A 22874-nucleotide genomic window follows, 5' to 3' on the forward strand; every position below is an offset into this window, starting at 1 on the left:
TCTTCGCTGTTTGTATTGTGTCGAACAAACAGGCGCATCTATTCTCACCTGTACAAAAGTCTCAAGAACGTGTTGGATGCCGATTCGAACAAGGATAACGTTTTATTGGCCTGCATTCGTTTGTACATCAACATGCTGACGCGAGACCCAAACAAAATTGCTTCTCTGAATCGATCGTACATTGGCAAGTCGAGAGATCGCCTCTCGGCGGCCTGTTTCGAGAACCCCAAAAAGGTGCTCGTCAAGTCGGCGCTGTGCGAAGAACGCAAGAGGGGCTGGACTTCAACCAACTTTGCATTTGGTCTCGACATTTCGCACGTGGGCGTCTTGCAAAACACCAGCAAGGTCGTCGTCGTGGAGGAAAAAGAGGACGACTTTGAATTTTACGACCCAAAATCTCCGTGACGATATTTGTCCCACCCCTCCTTGCCCATCTACAATCTGGTGTATTCCAGATTCAGAACGTGCTCGCGTACGGGAAATTCCAACACGAGTTCTATGAACCAAAAGTGACAGCGCTTTTGTTTGTACAACAGGTGTTTGCTGTACAGGAGTTCGTCCGTTTTGCAGCGGCAGTCGTCCGAATCGCAGTAGCCGAGGATCGAGTGTAGTTCGAGGACGGATGCCGTTTCCTGGCACTCGGCGTACTCGTTGAGGTCAAATAGATAACATCGGTCTTGTTCATCGTCTTGCTGCTCTGGGCGGTTCCGTTTACAGGGACAATTTCGAGAAAAGTAGACCCGTTTGTACTCTACGTGTCGAGCCGCGAGAGACTTCATGACCTCGACGAGCTCTTCGATCGGTTTCTGCAGGGGATAATAGGGGTCATCGGCTCCGTCTACCTTGAGATTGTCGAGACAGTAAGTGTAATTGACGTTGGCCATCTTTTGCTTGTGCCGCCAGTAGAAATCGTGAACGACTCGAAAGTATAGCTTGGCGTATTCGGCCTCGTTTCTGACAAAATCGTCGAGCGATACTTGCGCAGCGTACTCTTTGACGGACTGGCTAAAGTCCATCTCGGCGCAGTTTAAGTGACGGCTCGTGTCGGCGAGAACTCCGTCCGCTTGCTCGGCTACGTCTCGAATTTCAAAGGCGTCCAGGTCTTGGAGGAGAGACACCACGCTTTCCAAGTCTCGGAAGCTCTTGCGGGGGTTGGCTCCGCACAGGTCCTTGAAGGCCTCGACCAGACGATGTCCCTTGATCCACGACTTTACCTCGCATAGGATTTCGAAACACCGATTCGCGTAATCAAACATGTGATTTAATTCTCTCCTCTGTCGATTGATGTCGCACACGTGCCTATATTGGTCCCAAATGTCGAGGGTGCCGTCGTACAGGAATTGGAGCATTAGATTGGTAATCTTGTCTTTGATGCCAAACGGTCACGTCGACGACGTCGCCCTTGATCGCGTAGCCCAGCGCCTCAATGAATCTGCACCTGATCTGAAGATCCAGACACTCGTCGTCGCCTTCGTCGTCGTACTTACGCTGACGGTACACGCGGTTCCAGTCGGCTAGCAGTTGCTTGGCAAAGGGACTGCAGTGTGCGAGATCGGACACGCACGGCGTGACGCACCTGGACGGCGCTTGAACGGCCACGTATTCGAGTACTTTGATCAGGGCGTTTCTCATGTTGTAAAAGGTGTTTGTGGCGAGGCGCGTGTTTGTCGCCATCATGGTCTGTGTCGGCGAAAAGACGTGATATACCGCAGGTACGACGACGAGCAACAAGTGTTTGAGGTTCATGTCCTGTGCGTTGAAGACGAGTTCGGCAGCCTCGACAAAAACTAAACTCTGTCCGGGTGCTGGCTCTCTTGAGAATAAACTTTGAAATTCCCATTTGTTCGTTGTACGTCCACCAATCCAAGAGGAGTCGTTTCGTCCTGCCGAGGACGTCTGCCAAGGCCACTATGGACTCTTCTTCCACCTTCATGACCGAGTTGATGGCGAGAATGGCTCCTTACGCTTTCGAGAATCGCAACGCCCAAGACTTGGCGTACAAGATTGCACAAAGCCTCGGCAAGAACAGCTCCGAAGTCGCCGACGCGATACTGCACGTCAACGGACTGGTCGTCAGCGATTCCCCCTTTGCAAGACTGCTTGCCCGCAACGTGGCCGGAAACCTGTTTACTCTACGACGAGATGCAAAGTCCCCTTCCGCGATGCAGTCGGAGACGACCGGTAGGATGTACGGGAAGCGCAAGGCCGTTACGGAAATGAGTGGCGACGAAATAATACGAATATATCGAAAGCGGTACAAATAAAATTTAATTGATTCTGGTTTGTGGTGTCGCTGGTTTTTCTTTTGTTTGGTGGTAATTCACGACACCGCTGCCAAGCAGCAATCCTCCTAGCGTCCCGAGTGTAAGCATGTAAAACACTTCGTTGTTGGGCTTGTCACTATGCTCTGCCGGAGCTGGTGATGAATGAGAAGGAGGCGGCGGTGGGTTTTCGGTCCCGACAACGGTGCCGGGTGAGTCTCTCTCAGGTCTCCTGCCGTAGTCGACCGTTTCGTCCACTTGGGACGCCACGAAATCGGTAGATACCTTGGCGGCGTAAATAATGAGTTTGTTTGGCAATACGAGTTGTCCCGGGAAGCTGATTTGTTGTTGTTGTTGTTGTTGTTGGGGGGCGCCGGAGCCGCACGCCCTTGCGTCGGTGCCGATGGTCGCCTGTCCCAGAGGGATTCCATAGAGTCGGGTAATGCCACCCTCTCGTAGGGTAGACGAGCGTCCAAGTGTTGGCTCTGCCCGTTGTGCGTGTGTATGGGGAGTTGAAAGTGGTACGTTTCCACCATGTCGGTGATGCCCGACCCGCCGGCACCCAGATGACTAAGGTATTTTTTGACCACCCGCGCGTCTCCGTCGTACACGGCCAAGTTTATTCCGTTATCGATCGAAGATGCCACGCCGAGTGCCTTGCGGAGTCCGTCGACTAGTACCATGATTTCGTTTAGTTTTCGCGAATTGTTCATGATGCGCATGTAGTGGAAATCGTCTCTGGTCTGCGTCTCGATGTTGTCGGCGGTGCCTTGTAAAAAGTGTGTGAGAATCACCCTGCGCATCACGTACGGTGCCAGGTTTTGCAGCCAGAGCTCCGCGACGCGCCTCGTCACGGCAAAGCGCCTGTCCGTGTCGGGGAGCGGGTCCGTGACCACAAAATGGTAGAGGTAGCGAAAGAGGTCCGACGAGCTGTACTCCATGTGCATCAGGTCGCTCTCGGCGCTGCCGCCCGTGATGAAAAAAGGCAGGGCGTGCGGAAACAGTTGGGCCACCACCGGCGGTACCGACGTGGACGATTCTTCGGGCCGGCCCGTCTGCGAGTTTAGCAGGCGGGGCAGATTGGTGTTGGACACTACCATTGCGGCGCGCATGAGGGCGTACGCCTTGCACACGTAGCGAAGAGCGACAAAGTCCAAGAGACATTCGGCTACGTCGTCCGAAAGAGACTTTGTCTCGTGCAGGTGATAGTGCGATCGGCCCAAAACGTTCTTGTCCACCGCGTGAGTCGCCGACGAGTACACTACGTCGATCACCGTTCCGTACAGTGTGTGCGACGGGTACCGCTCGGCCAGTCTGGTCTTGAGAGCCGGAACGTAAAAGACTCCTTCTCGCTCGGCCAGGAGCATGATGGCCGCCGACGCGTCCCACACCGAGGACCTGCTCGAAGTGAATGGGTTGAGGGTCTTCGCAAATATCTTTGTATTTGCAAAGTACGGGGACCTGAGGATCGTCTTGCACGCGCTAAAGATTTCGTCGTGATTGGGGATCAGAGTCAGGGCCTTGTCGTAGCCTACCCTAAACTCGCGAGCCCAATCGTAGGGCAGGTCGCCGAGGTGCGGCTCTATTTCGTCGGTAAAGAGCATGCGGGCCAATACTTGATCGAAGGGCACGGCATGCGAGGGGACCCATCCGTTATCGATGACGGAGCGCGTGCCAACTCGAAATAGGAGCATTCCTTGGTTCGGGTCCAGTTCCATCGTGAGACGCCACTTGGCGGTCAGGTTCTCCACGCAGTCGCTCTCGGCGTGGATGATTCGACGGGTTTCTCTGGGAATGTGAAAGAAGGTGGGTACCGCGTACAAGACGCGAAAGAAGGGAATCGTGTGCACGTCGTGAGGATCGCCGTTCGTGTTGAAAAAGGGGTAGAGTAGACTCTTGTTGGGTACGTGGGGTCTAAAGGCGATCGGGTTGTCGGCGTACGAGTCTCGATCGTAACTACCCCAGTAGTTTGTCGTGAAGGAACCCCTGAGGACGACCTCAACAACGTGTTCGACGGAACTCGGGGCCTCGGCCGTGCACGCGCCGGGTTGGTGATATGCGTGACGCAGAGTTCCGTTTGCCCACGAATGTTAATTGTTATTTGCGGCGAGCGGCGGCGACCCTGCACCAGCACCACCACCACCACCACCTCCTCCTGGTACGACTGCTGCCATTATATTTTTATTATAGATACGTCTAGGTTAGTGAAAAATTATTGCACGGGCCGAGGCGGAGGTGGAACGCTGTATAGAGATTCCGCACTACGCGGAACGTCGTACACCGATGGCGAAGGGGGCGGTAGCGTTTCGTATTCGTTGTCTATCTGTGGTCTCGGTGGAAGCGGTCGGTTGGCGATTCTCCGCTCTGAAATGTCTCTTCTTCTATCGTCGAACGCCTGTATTTGTCGCTGTACGTATCTGTTCAATACGTACTCGTTGTAACCGTAGCCTATTAACGATGTGACCACGAGCTGCAGGCCTAGAACGCTCACTGTCAGGGCCATCAGGTGTCCCATACCCCAATTGGATACGTGGTCGTGAATGTCTTTTGCCGTCTTTATTCTATCGAGCAAGCTTTGAAAAAAGGACTCGTCGGCGCAGATCGGGACGCCGTCCTTGCTTTGTCGCAGACTTTCCAATATGTCTCGATTCAACCTATGGGCCTCTCGCAGCGACGCAAAGAACACGTACTCTTTCGAATAACGGTCCGGATCGTTATCTGCGTCTTTGGATACTTGCGAGTCTAGTATGTGTTTCTGTTCCCGCGTGAGATTTACGTATGACGTCAATACGTCCTGGAACGTGGCATTTTTTGTTTTAGATAAAAAAACATGTCCGTTTACGCCACGTTCACTCTGCTGTGCGAAAACGGAAGGGAAGACGACAAACTAGTCAAGGAATGTAGACGCTACCTAGAAGAATACGTGAGACCGCTGCTCGGAAACGACACTTTTTATGTCGAAGACGATAGAAAGTTGTTCCACGGACACATGTACTACACGCCGCCTCCCAGTGCCGAACGGAGGGCCGCGTCGGCCATACGGGGCAACGTGGACCACTTGCTGCACGTCTTGGCCAAGCACGTGGATGACGCGGACGTTTTGCGCTACGCTTATAATGCCGCCGCGAACGTGTTGGATCACTGTAGATTCGAACAGAGGAGAGAAGAAGAGGAGCAATTGACGGAGTGTAAGAACCTTTTGGAGGCTCGACTGGCAGCGATGGGAGACGAAAGAGGTCGAGACGACAAGTATCTCAAGACTATATTTCACCTGTGAGCCGTAAAGTAATACACGCCTAGTCCGGCAGCCACGCCGACGGCCGTCGAGCTCAACGTAATCGCGGTCATTGCGCCGGACTCCTCGGGCCGAGAAGTAGACAGAGTGTCGCTACGAGTGAAGCTTTTCTCCATAAAGTCGATGCCGTGAGCCTCGGAAAGTTTGGCGAGAGACGTCTCGTAGGTGGTCAACGATCGTAACGCGAGACTTAGCGTGTCGTCGTAGTCGCCAACCTGTTCCTGTTCGAAGACGTCGCACAAGATTAAATAGTTTCGAAGGGTCGTCGCCTGCGTGGAAATTTTTTCGCCGTGTTCGCGAAGAAACTCGTCGGTCGGTAGGCGTTCGTTGGCGAAGGTCGTCATGATTTCGGCCATGGGCCAGAGGTTCCCGTGGCGAAACCAGGTGATTATGCAGACCTTTTCGAGTATCTCGCGGGCGGCCGTCTTGAAGGTTTCGTACACTTCGATAAAGAATCTGAAGACGATCGAGGTCAGTTGAATTTCGAGTCTATTAAAGTTTCTATTTACGTCGTACTTGTAACGGTTTATGTCGTCAGACGGCTCCGTTGCGGTGGCGGGCGGTCGGAAATCGTAAAATTCCTCCAAGATGTCTTTCCTCACAATCTTGGCGTTCGAGCGCAAGTGCGTCTCGAACCTTGTGATTCCCGGTAGAGTCAGGGCGTATTCGGCCGCCAACCACACGGAAAGTAGGGCCCCGTTGCGAAATACTATCTCTTCCCAACACATGTCGTAGTCCAAATCTTTAACGTGGACTCGCCAGTACGGAAAGACGGCGGCGTTGACTTTGCTCCAATTGTTCTTGACGTAAGAATAAAACGAAACTAAATCCATCCTCTATTGTTTTGTACTCGTAACGAGGTGCACGCTCACGCCCGCAAAGAGACCCTTTGCGGCCGACGGAATCACGAGTTTTAATAAGGGGTCGATTTTACGGGTGGAGTCGTCGGTCGTAACGGGTCTGTCAGTGGGCGGTGGCAGCTCCTCATCGGTCGTCGTCGCGAATTTACTACTTCGAAAGTGTTTGGGTAGAAACGTGATCTGCCGCTCCATGGCCATCTCGGCGAGGTCCACCCTGTAATTTGACAGCGTGTCCGAATTGTATATGGACCCGCGTTCCTCTTCCGTGGCTTCCACGTCCAACTTTTCGGTTAAAATTTTATAGTTTGACGTACTCAGATGCGAATGCAGCTCTTCGCCGTACATTAGCATGAGTTGGTCGGTGGACAGGTCGCGACCGGCGCACGCCGCCAACACTTCGGTGAGGAACCAGAGCGCGTCCTTGTGTTCGCTGTACCAGACGCGCACGCACAGGTCTTCCAGTTTGGCCAACTCGATCGTCTTTAGACGGTTCTCGTACACGTCGACAAATTTTCGGACCGTGCTGGACGTGATCGGCGCTGCATTCGTAACTCTAAATCTATCCGCAAAGTACTGGTCGACTTGCCGTTCGTAGCGCCATTTGTTCTTGCCATCGTTTTCTTTGGTCAGTGCGGTGTCGTCGTCGTAAAACGAGTCAAAGATTTCGGGATCCCTTCGACTGTAGGACGGCCATACCGTCTCCACAAACTTGGTTCGTCCCGGCAAAGTCAGGGCATACTCGGCGACGATCCACATGCGAACTTTGGAATTTAGCATATAGAAAAGTTGTTGTCTACTCAGACCTATGAATTCGTACATCTGTATATTCTTGACGTGTTGGTGCCAAAATCGAAAAGTGCGAAGGGCAACTTTGGTCCAATTTTCCTTTACGTAATCGTAAAACCGTTCGTAGTCTTCTTTCAACGCGTCTCTAGACATTTTTGTATTGATCAACGCGTGATCAAATACGTCCCGACTCCAAGTACCAATCCGATCGCTGTCGAAGGAACGAGGATCGCTACTAGACTACCGACTGAAGGTAGCGGCGTGGCCGATCGGATTCGATTGTTCATCTCTATCAAATCTTGGCGGTAGCTCGCCTCGTCGTTGGTAGACGGTTGCTGTTGCGAATCAAAGGCCTTTTGCAAGAGCCGGACTTGCTCGGGGCCGGCATGAGAATGCAGTTTCTCTCCGTGCAACGATAAGAGCGTCCCGACCGGAATCTTTTGTTTCGCAAATAAGCTCAACGTCTCGGCCGCAACCCACACGCCGTCCTTGTCCAGGGCCCACGCTCGCAAACAAAATCCTTTAAGCTCGAGCGGATCTTGGATTGTGGACAGCGTCTCGTACAGGTTGACGAGCTTGCGGAACGAGGACGAGGTGGGCGTCATTTTCAACTTTGCAAAGTTTCGCTTCATGTGGTCGGCGTACGTCTCCTGCGCGTGGCGACCGGCAGTGGATTCGCGAACGTTTTGAGATGCAAATTCTCTAAAGTCGACTAGGCCCGGGGTAAAGTCAACGGCTACGTCGCCGACCTTTTCGAGGAAAGCTCGACGACCGGGCATGGTGAGGGCGTACTCTGCAAAGAGCCAGGCGAGTAGAGCCTGAGCATCCGAACCGACGACGCGGTTCTTGGCCAGTATCCGCGACCACGCGGCGTCTGCGTCTGCGTTTTTGACTTTGGCGAGCCAATACGCGTAGCACATCCAATCCGCATCGGGCCAATTTTCTTTGATCGCATTGTACAAATAGACGTAGGCGTCCATTTTATTATTTATTGAGCATGACGTACCCAGCGTAGGCGAGTGCCGTCAACGACACGCAGTACGGCGAGCACAACATTAGGACGACCTTGGTGTGGCCGGCCTTCTTCTTTATCTCCTCGTCTTCGTAGTGAGAAAGAGGAGGTGATGTCTCGTCTTCCTCCTGATTCCTCGGCGCTTCGGAGTACATGTTTCGATTGTAATTTTCGTGCGCGTAGCGCATTCGTCTTTCGTACTCGGCGTCCGAGAGCACGACGAACGAAGCAGATCGATTCAGATCCACCCTCAATGTGGCGTTTAAATTTAACAAATCAATCTTGTAACGCTCCACGTCTCGCTGATTCAACAGGCGAAGCGTGTCTCTATCGGCGACGGCCGGTGCCACGTCTATCTGCTCGGCGACCTCGCGCACAGTGTACTCGCTGATCTGGTGCCAGATACCGTCCAGGTGGCCACCGACCAACAAATCGTCTGCCCTGACGTCATTAGAAACGCAAGTCAACAAGACCTCTACCAGTGCCCACTGGACGTTCATCTTGCGTTTCCAAAAGGACATGACCACGCCCTGAACGTCGTAGGGAATCAAGCGCAACAACTTTTCGTACGCATTCTTTAAATAAAGTTTTGCCTTTGGCGTAAAATGGACCCCCATTTTTCTCAGTCCGGCTTCGCGGACGTATTCGTATCGGTCCCTGGTGATCTTTTCCTGCACTGGAGCTGCGGGCACGCGGAGGAAATCGGTCAACTCGCCTTCGCGTGTAGATAACCTGAGCGTAAACCTAGTGTTGAGACTGAACCAGTGTGCGAGCGACGCTTTAAAGTCTTTGAAAGGTGGAAAGGTCAAAATGTACTCTACTAGCAGCCACGTCAGGTAGCGTCGTCGCGTCGCTGGTTCCATCTCGGTGGCGGATATTTCGCTCAAACGCCCCGCAGGGGGCACCTGTGAAAGCAGGTGTTTGGAGAGTGGCGTCTCCACGGACCCCGAGCCATGCGGGTTCGCCCGCCCACGTCTGACTGTGCGTGGTTTTCCCGTGTCTGAAGAAAAGGGCATCCTGGTGGTTGAGCCAAGCCCGGGGTAGGTTTGGACCCTTCGGGGCCCCCAGGCGAGGCAATACACCACTTCGGCCCCTGCTTCCCATAGACGGGAGTCCTGGTAAGGCCCGGCCAGGATGATTCAGTCTAGTCGCCACTCCTTCTACTATCCCCTCCCTTCTTTCACCCTTATCTCCTCCTCCTTTTCACTCTTCTCATTTCTCTTTTTTCCTTTTCAACTTCTTTGGCGGCAAGGGCTAACCTTGGGTGGTGACAGATACTCTCGTCCAGATCCACACTTGGTTATAGTTTCTGGGTAGCGCTAATAGAGTAATGCTTCCAGCAAAGCCATATTTGTTATGGGGTGTTACCTATTCCCTCGTTGGGCTCCGTGGTGGGCGGCGCGCCACAGATTCTGAACACCCTTTGCCTTTTTATGGCTCCCCCCTCTTCTAAACCCCGAGCAGAGCGACCCCCCAAAAGGGTTCGCCCCGCTCCCCCTACTTTTGAAAAAGCCAAAGAACCCGACACCTTTTCACGATTTCTTGTACTTCATGCTGCGAACGACTCTCTACCGTTATCAAAGATGTCACCTTTCCTTGTCTCTAAGGTCCTAGAGCAGACGATTGGAAAGAATTACAAGGCAAAAAAACTTGCTGGAGACCTCCTCGTTGAGGTAGAAAACAAAACTCAAAGCACAGCATTACTGAAGTTGACCAGCTTAGGTGAACACCAAGTTTGTGTAACCCCGCACCGGACTTTAAATACTCTCCGCGGCGTCATCTCTGAGGATGACCTCCTTCAGTGTACTGAAGAAGAAATCCTTGAAGGGCTGCGTCGGAGTGCTGTTGTTGCCGTGCGGCGAATCACGCTACGACGAGACGGACAGGAGATACCAACCCGACACCTAGTCCTGACTTTTGAACTCCACTCTCTGCCTTCCACCGTGAAGGCAGGGTATCTAAACTGCAGAGTTCGTCCTTTCGTTCCAAACCCACAACGGTGCTTTCGTTGCCAGCGTTTTGGGCATGGCTCCCGAAACTGCCGTGGCCGAGAAACTTGTGCGAAATGTAGTGCCACTGACCACGTCGCTGACATATGTGAAAACAACCATAAATGCATAAACTGTGGCGGACCACACCCCGCATTTTCACGCACATGTCCGAAATGGAAGAAAGAAAAGGAGATAATTACATTTAAGGTCAAACACAATCTCAGCTACCAAGACGCTAGAGAACAGCTTGCCTTCAAGGCAAGGGGTTCATATGCCGAGGCAGTGCGAAGGGGACCCCCACTGTCTATGGCATCCGTGGAGACGCAGACTTCCCCGGAAGACCTGTCATCTCCACAAGGGTCCTTTTACGTACGTCCGAAGACAGTGGGCAACCCACTGCCTTCATGCTCCAATGAGTTTATTGTGCCCTCTAAGGAGGGTGCTGCACCCTCCAAGGAGCCAGACGTGTCGTCACCGGCACTAGCTGGCCCTTCTGGCCGGGGTCGGGGGCTGCCTCCCCGTGCCTCTGGCAGCTCATCAAAGCCTGGGCGGTCAGATTCACCTCTACCGCCCAAAAGACCCAAGGTCTCATTGGATGAGAAGATGGATGTGAGCGTCCCACTCTCCGATGAGGACCTTCCTCTTTCTCAAACAGGCTCTGTTTCCTCGGCCTCCTGCGAGGCTGGAGGACGGCCTAAAGACACTGCAAAAAAGAAAACCATCCCACGGATTGTGGCACCAAAAGACGCATAAACTACATTTCACAATTTTCGCGTAAAACACTTATTGAGGCGTTTCCTTTATTGAAGATAAATGTCTTTCTTCCTTCAGTGGAACTGTAGAGGCCTCCTGTCTAACTACGATGATGTGAGCGATCTTTTAGAGGATCACCGGCCCATTGCATGTTGCTTACAGGAAACGCACCTAAAAACCACCCACACCAATGTTTTAAAACACTTCCAGGTGTTTCGTAGGGACCGTACACATGCAGCTCACGCAGCTGGAGGTGTTGCGGTGGTTGTCCAACGTTCAATTCCTTCTAACGAGGTAGCCCTGCAGACTTCACTTGAGGCGGTGGCTACACGTATTTTGTTAGATCGAATATTTACAGTCTGTTCATTGTATGTACCTCCCAATTATCAGTTACATATGGAGGAGCTAGAAGACCTTGTTAATCAACTTCCTTCACCTTTTTTACTTTTAGGAGATTTTAATGCACATAATCCCCTGTGGGGTAGTGACAGACGGGATTCTAGAGGGGCCCTTGTTGAACGTTTTTTGCTTTCTGTGGGATTGTGCCTGCTGAACACAAATGAATCTACATATTTTAGCTCAGCAACTCACACTTTCACTTCCATTGACCTATCTATTTGTCACCCATCATTATTCCCATTGCTTTCATGGAAGGTCATACCGAATCCTTATGGAAGTGACCACTTTCTCATCATCTTAGAATTTAACCATCTTCCCATGACAGTCCCAACACGCTGTCCTCGTTGGAAATTCGAAAATGCCAACTGGCCTACCTTTAAAGAATCATCTCTTTTTGCATGCACATCACTTGACGATCTTGATATCAATAAAGCCACTCAACATATCACTCAGCACATTTTACAAGCTGCCATTCTCTCCATCCCCATGACGTCCTCGCATCTGCCCAGGAGACCAAAGCCCTGGTGGAACAAAGATTGCCGTTTGGCCAAAAAAGAACAAAATCGAGCGTGGGGTATATTTAGGCGCTACCCTACAACACACAATCTTATTGAATTTAAGAGAAAAAGGTCCCAGGCGAGGTGGATTAGAAGGCATGCTAAGAAAAAAAGTTTTAGAGGGTACGCTTCTTCAATTAACAGCACTGTATCTGCAAAGGAAGTCTGGGATCGCGTACATAAAATTGACGGCTCTTACCGGGCATTCACTGTCCCACTCTTGAGTCGGAATGGAGTTTGTTCTGCAAGCCTTGAGGAACAGGCCAACATCCTCGGTGAACACTTCGAGTATGTCTCCAGTTCGGAACATTACACCTTAACGTTCCAGCGATACAAGATCAATGCAGAAAAAAAAGCTGTTATCACATCAGGTGGCACGCACGAACCCTACAACACTCTATTTACATTATACGAACTTCAAATGGCACTTCTTGGTTCCAAACAAACTGCCCCTGGACCAGATGGTATTCATTATCAAATGCTCGAACATCTTCATCCATCCACTATGGAGCTAATTTTGTACCTTTTTAATAGAGTTTGGCTCGAGGGCCACTTTCCGTCCTCCTGGAAGACCGCTGTGGTTGTACCAGTGCTTAAGCCCGGCAAAGATCCCTCTTGTGCATCTAGCTACAGACCAATAGCTCTAACTAGCTGTCTTTCCAAGACATTAGAAAGGATGATTAATAAGAGACTCATGTTTTTTCTAGAACGAAACAGCTGCCTTGATAAGTTCCAGTGTGGCTTTCGGTCAGCACGGTCCACTGTCGATCATCTCGTCCGCTTTGAGACCTTCGTACGTGAGGCGTTTGTCAACAGACAACAGTGTCTCTCCATCTTCTTTGATTTGGAAAAAGCATACGACACAGCCTGGCGTTACGGCATTCTGCAATATTTATTCGATCTTGGTTTCCGTGGCCGAATGTTGAGTGCCATACAGAGTTACCTGCAGCACCGTACGTTCCGCGTGAGGCTGGGAAAAACTCTCTCGAGGGAGTTTTTACAGGAGAATGGAGTCCCTCAGGGGGGTGTACTGAGTGTCACTCTTTTTATCGTCAAACTTAATTCCATTGGCCGTGTAATTCCTCCTTCGGTGCAATATTCCTTATATGTTGATGATCTCCAGATCTCCGTTTCATCCTGTAATCTCTCAATTTGTGAACGTCGCGTTCAACTTGCGGTCAATAATTTGGTCAGATGGGCCGATACGAATGGGTTTAAATTTTCTCCCGAAAAAACAGCTTGTGTCAACTTTTCTCGTCGACGTGGTGCTCTTCAGGAACCGTCTTTGAACATGTATGGTTCTCCTATTGTTGTAAAAAATGAGCACAAGTTTTTGGGCCTTGTGTTCGATTCCAAGTTGACTTTCGTTCCACACATTAAGAGATTAAAACTCAAGTGCCTTAAATCTCTAAACATCCTTAAGGTCTTGTCACATGCATCATGGGGCTCGGACCGACTGTGTCTGCTGCGTATCTATCACTCAGTCATTCGCTCCCAGCTTGATTATGGTTGTATTGTCTATAACTCTGCTCGGGCATCAGTTCTAAAGATGTTAGATCCTATTCATCATCAAGGACTGCGACTGGCTATTGGTGCATTTCATACCTCCCCAGTGCTTAGCCTTTACGCGGAAGCAAACGAATTGTCCCTTGAGTATAAGAGGTTTTCCCTGGGTTTTATGTACTCTGCCAGGGTTCGCTCGGTCGCGGAGCACTCCGTTCGAGATAATATTGAGACGATCAAGTTCCAACGCACATTTGAAAACAAACCTTCCACAGTCCCCCCTTTTTCTATGAGGAATAATACTGCAGCACAATCCGTTGGGATGGATGCAAAGCCTCAGTTGGTCCAATACCCTCCGGAAATAGCTCCATGGAACAACTGCCAGATACATTGCGACCTTACACTGACCAAGTATAACAAAAAGAATGTTCCACAGGAAGTCATAAGGCAGAACTTCTTTGAGCTTCAGACCAAATATCACAAGTATGCCAGTTTTTATACAGACGGGACAAAAAAAGACTCCGTAGTAGGCTGTCCTATGGTGGGACCATCGGTAAATCAGGTGAAGAGAATAAATTCAAAAGCCTCTATACTAACAGCAGAGCTTTATGGTTTGTTGTTAGCTGTTGATTACATAATCAAAAAACGCCTTTCTCACGCTGTAATCTACACCGACTCTTTAAGCTCTCTGAAGGCTGTCGCATCAATGAACCGTGTAAAAAACCCACTGGTTTCTGAGTTAAAGTACAAGATAATCCTGGCTGCAACGAAAAATTTTGACATAGTCTTATGCTGGGTTCCTAGCCATGTTGGCATTCCTGGAAATGAAGCAGCTGATAGTGCAGCCAGTTCTGCTAATGATAGAGAAATTGACACACACCAAATACCCTACAAAGATTACCACAATTATCTGAAACGTTGCATCAAAGCAAAGTGGCAGCTGCAGTGGAACGGCGAAACCGGCAACAAACTACATGCAATCAAACCTCTTCTAGGCGAGTGGGAGAGCGCCCGACATCGGGAGCGCTTTTACGAAGTCGTACTGTGTAGGCTAAGAATCGGTCATACTCGTCTTACACATGGACACCTCTTGAGCGGGGAGGAGGCCCCTGAATGTGTGCACTGCAACCTACCTCTAAGTATTATGCACATACTCATTGAATGCCCTATGTATGACCAATGCCGGTATAAACACTACTCACTGCTTTATAAAGAACACATTCCACTACACCTTGCCTTACTACTAGGTGACGAACCGCTCATTCCATATAGTTGTGTTTTTAATTTCCTCACAGATATCGGCCTTCTACACCGACTGTGATTTTACTTTCTATCCTAAACTCATTGTCATATTGTTTACACTTATACACATTCATGTTCATGGTTTTATCATACATTTCGCTACAATAGCTCTTTCCTCTTCTTAAACCCGAATTGCAATAGTATAAGCTTGGCGCAATATAGCCTTAGTTGCTGATGCGCCAAAAAACCCCAATCAATCAATCAATCAATCAATTTCGCTCAAACGCGAGTACAGAGCTTCCAAAGAAACACCTTCGACAATCATTCGTACGTATTTTATTAAGACCATAGATACCATCGGCCTTTCTTGCACGGCACGTAGTTTTCGCAATGTCCAGAGAGTGGTGCAATAAACTCGTGCGTAAACTCGTGGTCCGTGTTGACGCACACTTGTCGAGAGAGTCTTCGCAGGTCTCTTCGGTACGCGAGAATGTCCTTCTCCAACTTGTCTCGCTGCACGTTGTCCGGGTCGAAAGACGCACTCAACTGGTCTCGAATGTTGCGCAGCATGTCGTTCCGGATCTCGCCTCGAATTCAGTCGAGATGCCCGTCAACGATGTCGTAGACACCGACGCCCACCTTTATGCAATAGAGAAGAATCTCGACGAGAATCCACTCGGTGGCCTTGGGCTTTCTCCAAAAGTGCAACACCAGCTCGCGCGTGTCTGCGTCCGACAGTCCGTGCAATCTTTCGTACAATTCCATGAGGTTTGAGACGATTGTCGGAGTAAAATATATGCCCAGCTTCTCCATGGCAATCTCCACTTCTCTAACGTAGGTGTCATATTCGTCCGAAGAGGGAGGTATCGGCGCAGTCATAAAGTTTTTCAACACTCCTGCGTCGAACTTGTCCCTTCCACCAGTCCACAGGTTGTATCTCGTTTGAAATTCTTCTACCGACGGTAGAGTATTGGCGTATTCAATCACGCACCATTCGAGTATAGTCTTGTCAGACAGTCCCCGCTTGTCCAGTGGAAGAGTAGCGACTCGTACTGGAGCCTGGTCGGCCGAAACGGGATCGCTGTTGACCGAAGCAGCTGGTGTAGGAGCAGTCTCGCACGTGCACGATTCGAGTATAGGCTTGTCGGACGGTCCCCGCTTGTCCGATGGAACAGTACCGACTCGTGTTGGAGCCTGGTCGGTCGAAACGGGATCGCTGTTGACCGAAGCAGCTGGTGTAGGAGCAATAGTAGCGTCGCGAATCGTGCAATACCAGTAAGCGTAGCCCTGTCGGCTAGTTGTGTATCTGTGTTCGCGCAGATACGTGTGCAAACTGAGGATGTGCATTTTCATAGACGACCGTTCAAAAACGAGTTTATCTCGAGCAAAGATTTCTTCGTGTCTTTGAAGGTGGACGACTCGTCTTCGCAGACCTGGACCCAATGCGATAAATCGCTCCAAACGTCGGGTCTAAAATACCTATGTCGAGCAATAGGACGGCCCCCAGTCGTTCACGTGACGTACGCAGCGTCCCACGGACTGGTTAAGCGCTCGCATCGCCTGCGTTTTATACCATTCGTCCCCGTCTCCGCCCCTGCTGCGGTTAAACTCGACCTTGACCTTTACGTCCGGACTGTGATACGACGGATAGGGTAACCCCACGGATACGACGAGTCGAGCCAGCGAATCGGAGAAGTCGACGCCTTCACTCATTTTGCCTCTGTGCACGACTAGAAACAGGGCCACCGTGCCGGGCTCTCCGTCAATCAACGCAGTCTTGTACCTATGGAACAAGAGGTCCGAGTTTTCAGAATCTTCCAGAAACAGATGCCCGCCGACCACCTTGACCAACTTGGGCCATAGAGGCACTTTGCGCCACACGTCTGGACAGGTCTGAAGTAGCTTGTAAGAAGGGAAGAAGCACAGGACGCCAGCCTTTGTTTCGCCGACATTTTTCTTCAGGATCTTGGTCGACTCGTAGACGACGGAACCTACGGCCTTGAGTAGCTCTTCGTTCTGGCATGCGCTGTAATTCATGTAAAACTCTTTGTCACCCTTGAGCGAATGCGAGATCCTTCGGACAAAGAAGTGACGCTTGGACACGACGTGTTCCTTGGCGGACACCTTGTGAGTAAAGAAGACGCCCAATTCCTTTTCGTACGACGACATCGGACTCAGAGTCCCCGAGGCCAGGACGATAGAGTGCGTGCACGACGACACAGACTTCATGGCGTAACTCGAGTCCATGCAGGTCATCCTGAGTTCTGGCGACTCGCGACCCTGGACGACAAACATTGCAAAGCCTTGGGCACCAAATATCTCGGGGTAGTAAAACTGAGTGACGATGCGGTCAATCAACGTGGTGTTTAACCGGTCGGACAAAGGATGTCGAGACGTTAAGGGACTCACGACTTGACCCAGGCTCACGTTGTCCGTCTTGAGGTAGCGTCTCGTCTTGCCAGGAGATCATCGCCGCGAACAATCGCATATCCAACGTCGTTCATCATGGCCAGGAGCCCCTCGAAGAATTCGCGAAGCTCGACGTAGCGAGAAAATCGTCGTGCGTACGTCTGAAGCTGCGATCTGGACACTTGTAGGGACATGGCGTCTCTACAAAACGTTTCAATGTTGTGCGCCTCGTCGAGGATCAGAATCGCGCCGCTGAGATTGATGTTGAGCGTGCTACGGACGAAGGGATCGATCAAGTAGTTGTAGGGAGCCAGCACTATTTTCGACCTGGCTACGTAGTACTGTTCGTTGACGTAGTAGGGGCAGATATCGTTTGCAGCACAACTCTCCACCAAGTCCTCGATGTCCCTAACGTCGGGCAAACGCGTCTCTGGTCCATGCTGCTCTTTCCAATTGCGGTAGAATCGGCACGTCGACGAGGCCCTGTGTTGACTGCAGAGTTGGGGCACGTTACCGCTGTGGACTTCCCGTTCCAAGAGGCAGACTCGGTCCTTGCCGACGAGACGAGAAATGTGCGCGGCGTCTCCGATGAACGCCTTGGCCACCGCTACCATTTGGTCGAGCTGTTGGTGCATTCTAGAGCAGAGGTAGATTTTGCCGCTGGGTCGTGTCGTTATCCATTCGCGAACGGCTCCGAGCATGGCCATTGTCTTGCCCGATCCGGTAGGAGCTTCTATCATGACGTTGGCTTTTTCTCCGAATCCGCGCAACATTGTTTCAAAGACGTCCACTTGTACGGGGTAAGGTATCCGGTCGCCCGGTAGTACGAGCCGGTAGCGGGGCGCCTCTTCCATACCCGCCAACGTTCGTTTTTGAAACGATTATACCGATCGTTCGTCTCGTCTTCGGAACTATAAATAGTCTGAGCGGAGTGGTTGACCTCGTCGTCCGTAATCTCTCCCTCCTCTTTTTCATCATCGCCATCGTTCCATTCGTCTAACACTATCCATTCTTCTTCTTCTTCTTCTTCTTCGACCTTGGTCATATCTACGTCGTTACTCATGCTTACGCGAGGAGATTGAGACGAAAACTCAACGTGCACGGTTTTTTTTTAATTTTTATTGCCCAAACAAAGGATACCTACACAACCAGTCAAGGTAATCGCAAACTCTAAAGTACCTCGGATCTACGCTCTCGTACAGGCTCATAAAATCTCGATGCACTCTGGCGTTTTTCACGGTGCGTGGCTCGACGACGCTGCAAACGACTCGATCGGGAGTCATGTCAAGCAGGTAACTCAACTTGCGAACGCAGGCCACAAAGAAGGTGAGAGAGTCGGTCAGAGTCAGACACAGAATCTTGCTGGCCTCTTCGTAGCGAAAGGCGGTCGCGTTCGCGTACACTCGACCGCTTTCGAACGTGTAGTCGCAGATCACCGAACCGAGGGCGCTTGCGTCGTCGCGGTAGAGGCGAAAGTCGATGTATCGACAGGCCGTCTTGAGGTACCAGACTTCCGTCCGAACCAGTCTCATGTAGACGTACACGTTGAGTCTGTATCTGTTTTTCGTGCGGCTATGGAATAGATGCAGCGCTGCGCCTACCGTCATGAAGGGGCGGCCGACGAGAAGGATCGTCGCCGCGTGCATAGTCTCCAAGGCGTAGAGAAAGTCGACAAAGACGCTGGAGTCGCCGGGATTTCGAAGTCCGGTCGCGATGGTGTTTGCCAGGTTGTCGTAGTATACGCGTAACATGATTGTAACGTCGATTTCAAATAAAAAACTGAAGTTTCCCGCTTATATCGTTAGAGGAGATGGATGGTGAGAATATGGCGCGCATAAAAAACGCCTCAAACAACGTGACCCGGCAAAAGAGGACGGTAGCCAAGAATAAGAAGAAGAAGCAATTGGACAGTCGACAGCCAACGACTGCCGTGGACGACGTTCTCTGTAAGAACGAATTGCGTCGATTGGCCAAGGAGATGGAGATCGATCGCATATCAGAGAACGTGTACGGTAACATGCAATTCGAGGTCGATAGATTCGTCACCGAGGTCGTCGGAAAGGCCGTCGTCTACGCCCAGATGCAACACCGCAAGACGCTTTTTGTAGATGACGTGACCCGAGCTCTTTCCGAATACAACCTCAAAGATTACGGCTGACGTCCAGGACTAATACAAAACACCTAACAATGTCTAATAAGAATAACGTTATACTCAAGAAGCCTCCTTCTCAGTTTGAAGAACGACTCGAAAAGTCGATGGACGACTATTTGCGAGTGCACATTAAAGACTTGTACGATAGAGCCGGGGCGCACACGGGGTACAGGACCGACAGAGAGATAATGAAAGCCGCGTACGATTACATCGTGGCCAAGTATCGCAACGTTATACTTGGTCTATTTAACGACGTGACCCGAATGAACGACGTGATTAACGAATACACCGCGTTTCTTTTTCACTTTAAGAGGTCCGCCGAGCTCAAGGCCGAACACGAGAAGGTGGCCGTGCCATCCTTAAAACACGTCATCGTCAGAATGTACAGAGATCAGAACAATCTACTCGGCAAGTTCCTGGCCACGGTGTACACGCGAGACAGACTGAAAGATGCCGGCGTCGAGGTGGTCATGAAGACCGAGGAAAAAAAGCTGTACGACGCCGACCTTCACGACGTAGACAGCCTGATCGAGACCTTTTACGACAACGGTCTGGACTATGTCGGCGTCGAGTCTTTAATTTCCAGCTACAACTCGAAGCTGAGGGGTGTCGGTACCAAGAGACGACTTTCGGACGACGCTAGACCGTCTCTTCGGGATAGCACGAACGAGTCGCCGTCGACTCCTCCTCCTCCTCCCCCTCCTCCTAAGGAAAGGACGCCCATGGAGAAGGAGTCGAGCGTCGCCCAAACATCAGCTCAGACTGCGGCGGAGGCGGCCAATAGACGGCGGTCGGACGACGCGATACCGTCTCATCGGGATTCGGCTCCTCCTAGGGAAACGACGCCCAAAGAGAAGGAGTCGGGCGTCGCCCAAACGTCCCCTCAGACTGCGGCGGAGGCGGCCAAGAGACGACGGTCGGACGACGCGATACCGTCTCTTCGAGATTCGGCTCTTCCTAAAGAAACGACGCGCAACGAAAAAGTGTCGGACGTCGCCAAGACGCCGTATCATACTGTTGCAGCGGAAGACGAAGGAAGCGGTTGGCTGTACGTCGTCGGTGGAGTTGCCGTCCTGGCCACAGCGGGAGTCGTGACTTACGCGGCAATGACCTATTATAGAAATAAACGCGCTAAAGGCGAAAACGTGTTTCTGTAGCTGAAATAAAAAAATGACCACCGACAATCTCTTGTTCAAACCTTTGAAAGCCATTCCCATAGGGTTTGAGGCAAGGTTGGAAAGTAGAGTCGACGACTACTTTAAAGATTTTTACTACGCGCTGTACTCTAACGCTGGTGTCGAAACTACCCGTTACAAAGACTACGGCGACACGGCCAATCGCGTGTTTGATTACATTGTGGCGAACCACGCTAACGACACTCGAACGGCGTTGTACGATCCGAAGCGAGCCATAGACTTGGTCTTTTCCTACACACTCTATCTCAAGAGCATTCAGTCCAAGGTCAATTCGCTGGCCAGCGAGAAATACAAGCCCGGGTTTCTGCGCAACGTAGTCATCCCGGCCCTCAAACACTTGATCTACAGAATGTATAAGGACCCAAACAACGTCCTGGGCGAATTCATGTACACAGTCAGGACCAGGGACGTGATAAAGCAGTACCCCGAGGCGTTGGGCGTGGAATTTGCTGGCGACGACATGCTTAGTAATTTGTACGACTTGGACGTGTACGACCTAGATGCCGTGGACAAGTACTTGCACGGCATTAGCGGCGGAATGTACTACGACGTTAAAACCAATACGTTTAAAAAGTACAACTCTGTGCTCGAGCGATACCAGTCCCAGATCTGGCAGGATTCCGTTCTAAAGTTTAAGCGACTCTTCGAAGAGTGGTGCAAGAAAGTCACGCGGCACTCTTCGTGGTCTAGCCAGCATCCAGCGTTCGATCCACTGCTCCGGGCCGTTTTCGATGCCGCGGGCACGCCGCAGTGGGACGCGGCGCTCGTTCGCTGGGTCGCCGCCGAGGAAGGTCAGACTCTTCGCATTTACGCCGAGTTGAAAGCCAAGGTTGAATATGCCCAGACCTTTATCGACGAAAAGTTTTCTCCGGAACTCTTGAAAGCCGTTGGCGAAATCGCAAAGATTGACAACGTCAAGCGGTTCGTCTTTCTCTCCGCACCTACGCTGTCGCCGACCGAGTTGCAGGCCATACTAGACGCGTTCGAAAAGATTTTGAAGAACTACACGGAGCACAAACATAGGGACGCGCTCGTCTGGGCGGTGACCCATCCGGCCGCGCACAAAGTCTGCGAAGAGGAAGAGACGAGGAACTTGTTTAACAAGACTAAACCTGACGAGTATTTGCAGGACGGTAGCGCCTTCATAACGTCACTATTGGCACATTACGCCAAGTTTCGGAGCCTAGAGGATCTCCTGAGAGAATTTGCTAGGGACCTCGGTGCCGTTCGCAAGGACGCCGTCTTGAGAAAGCGCTGGCTGGAGAACGACGAGGAGGACATTAGGAAGGCCTTAATCGACGTCGACTGGAAGGTGCTCTACGAAAAATTTGAGCGATTGAAACCGCACCTGAACGAGTTACGACGACTACTCCTCGCTGGCGTGGGCGATAGCGGCGACGTCGATGAAACAATGGAAAAATTGGGACCTTACTATCCTTTAATCGCGAGGCACGGCAAATGTATGTTTGACGAGGCCGACGCCGCGTCTCTGTTTGCTCGCGCCACCTCGAAAGGTTTGTACGAGTGGAAAGTGCGTCTCAAGTCAAAGTTTCCCAAAGACGATTTCGATAGACTCTATCGGCTCGTACAGGAACGCCACAGAGACTACGAAAACATGAGAAAGTTTCTCGGTGACAGCGACCTGCTTAGTGCCCCTCCGCTCGTGAAACTGCCTTCGAGCGTACCAAACCTAAAGACTTGGAACGACGCGATCCTGGCCACCATGAACGCTGCGCCCGAACTATGGATCGAAAAGATAATTAGCCAGTCGAAGTGTAACTTGCAGATGCTGCGCAAAAATGTTTCCGAACTCAAATCCCTAATGACTACGGAGCGCGAACGTAGAGATAAGATCCGCGAGTTAGGAATGAGCGGACCCATCGATAGATACCCACAGACGCACGAAAAGGACCCAGTCGCCTTTGGCGAGTACGAGGGTTTCGACAAGGATTTGTTGGACAAAATCAAAGCCCCGTACGACATTGTAGCGACGGTGGAGTTTGATCGCATTCGAAAGGCGCACGAGAATTTCGAGCGGCACTCGGAGATTGTGAGGCGAGCTCGGTCGGCGGTCGCTACACTGATAGAGGCGAACAAGGAGTACGTGAAACACGTCGCGACGTGGGGCAAGCACCGTGCTTCCTTTTTTCCGTCCACCGAGGCGTCGCGCGAAAGCGTAAACAATCTCTTTTCGACGAGATCGGCAAATGGCGAAAACTATTGGGAGCTGCATCGAGACCTCGGGGTCGCGCAAATCACCGAGCTGTTGCACGCGGCGCGAACGGCGTACTGGAAGACCAAGCAGTTTAGTCTGGAAGCTCGAGTGAGGGTCTACCTGCGCAATCTCGTCGGCACCTTGCGCGTTTCGCAAAGCGCCGTCTCTTCCAAACTGTCTAGATTCAAGGTGTCGAGTCTGCTGAAGATGGTCGATGCGGAAGACGACGACGACTGGAAAATC

General features: G+C 51.3%; 1 protein-coding gene across 1 annotated transcript; it reads right to left on the reverse strand.

Annotated features, from left to right (window-relative positions):
• Window positions 1-434: 434 nt before the first annotated feature.
• Window positions 435-16915, reverse strand: LOC120847075 (Fanconi anemia group J protein homolog). The gene is made up of 2 exons (XM_040219017.2): window positions 16184-16915; window positions 435-806 (listed from the first exon to the last, which is right to left on the reverse strand). The coding sequence occupies exons 1-2, from the start codon at window positions 16913-16915 to the stop codon at window positions 435-437; spliced, it is 1104 nt and encodes a 367-aa protein (XP_040074951.2).
• Window positions 16916-22874: the final 5959 nt, after the last annotated feature.

Source organism: Ixodes scapularis, unplaced genomic scaffold (genome assembly GCF_016920785.2).
Source record: "Ixodes scapularis isolate PalLabHiFi unplaced genomic scaffold, ASM1692078v2 ptg000303l_1___fragment_1__unscaffolded, whole genome shotgun sequence".
Lineage (NCBI taxonomy): Eukaryota > Metazoa > Arthropoda > Arachnida > Ixodida > Ixodidae > Ixodes > Ixodes scapularis.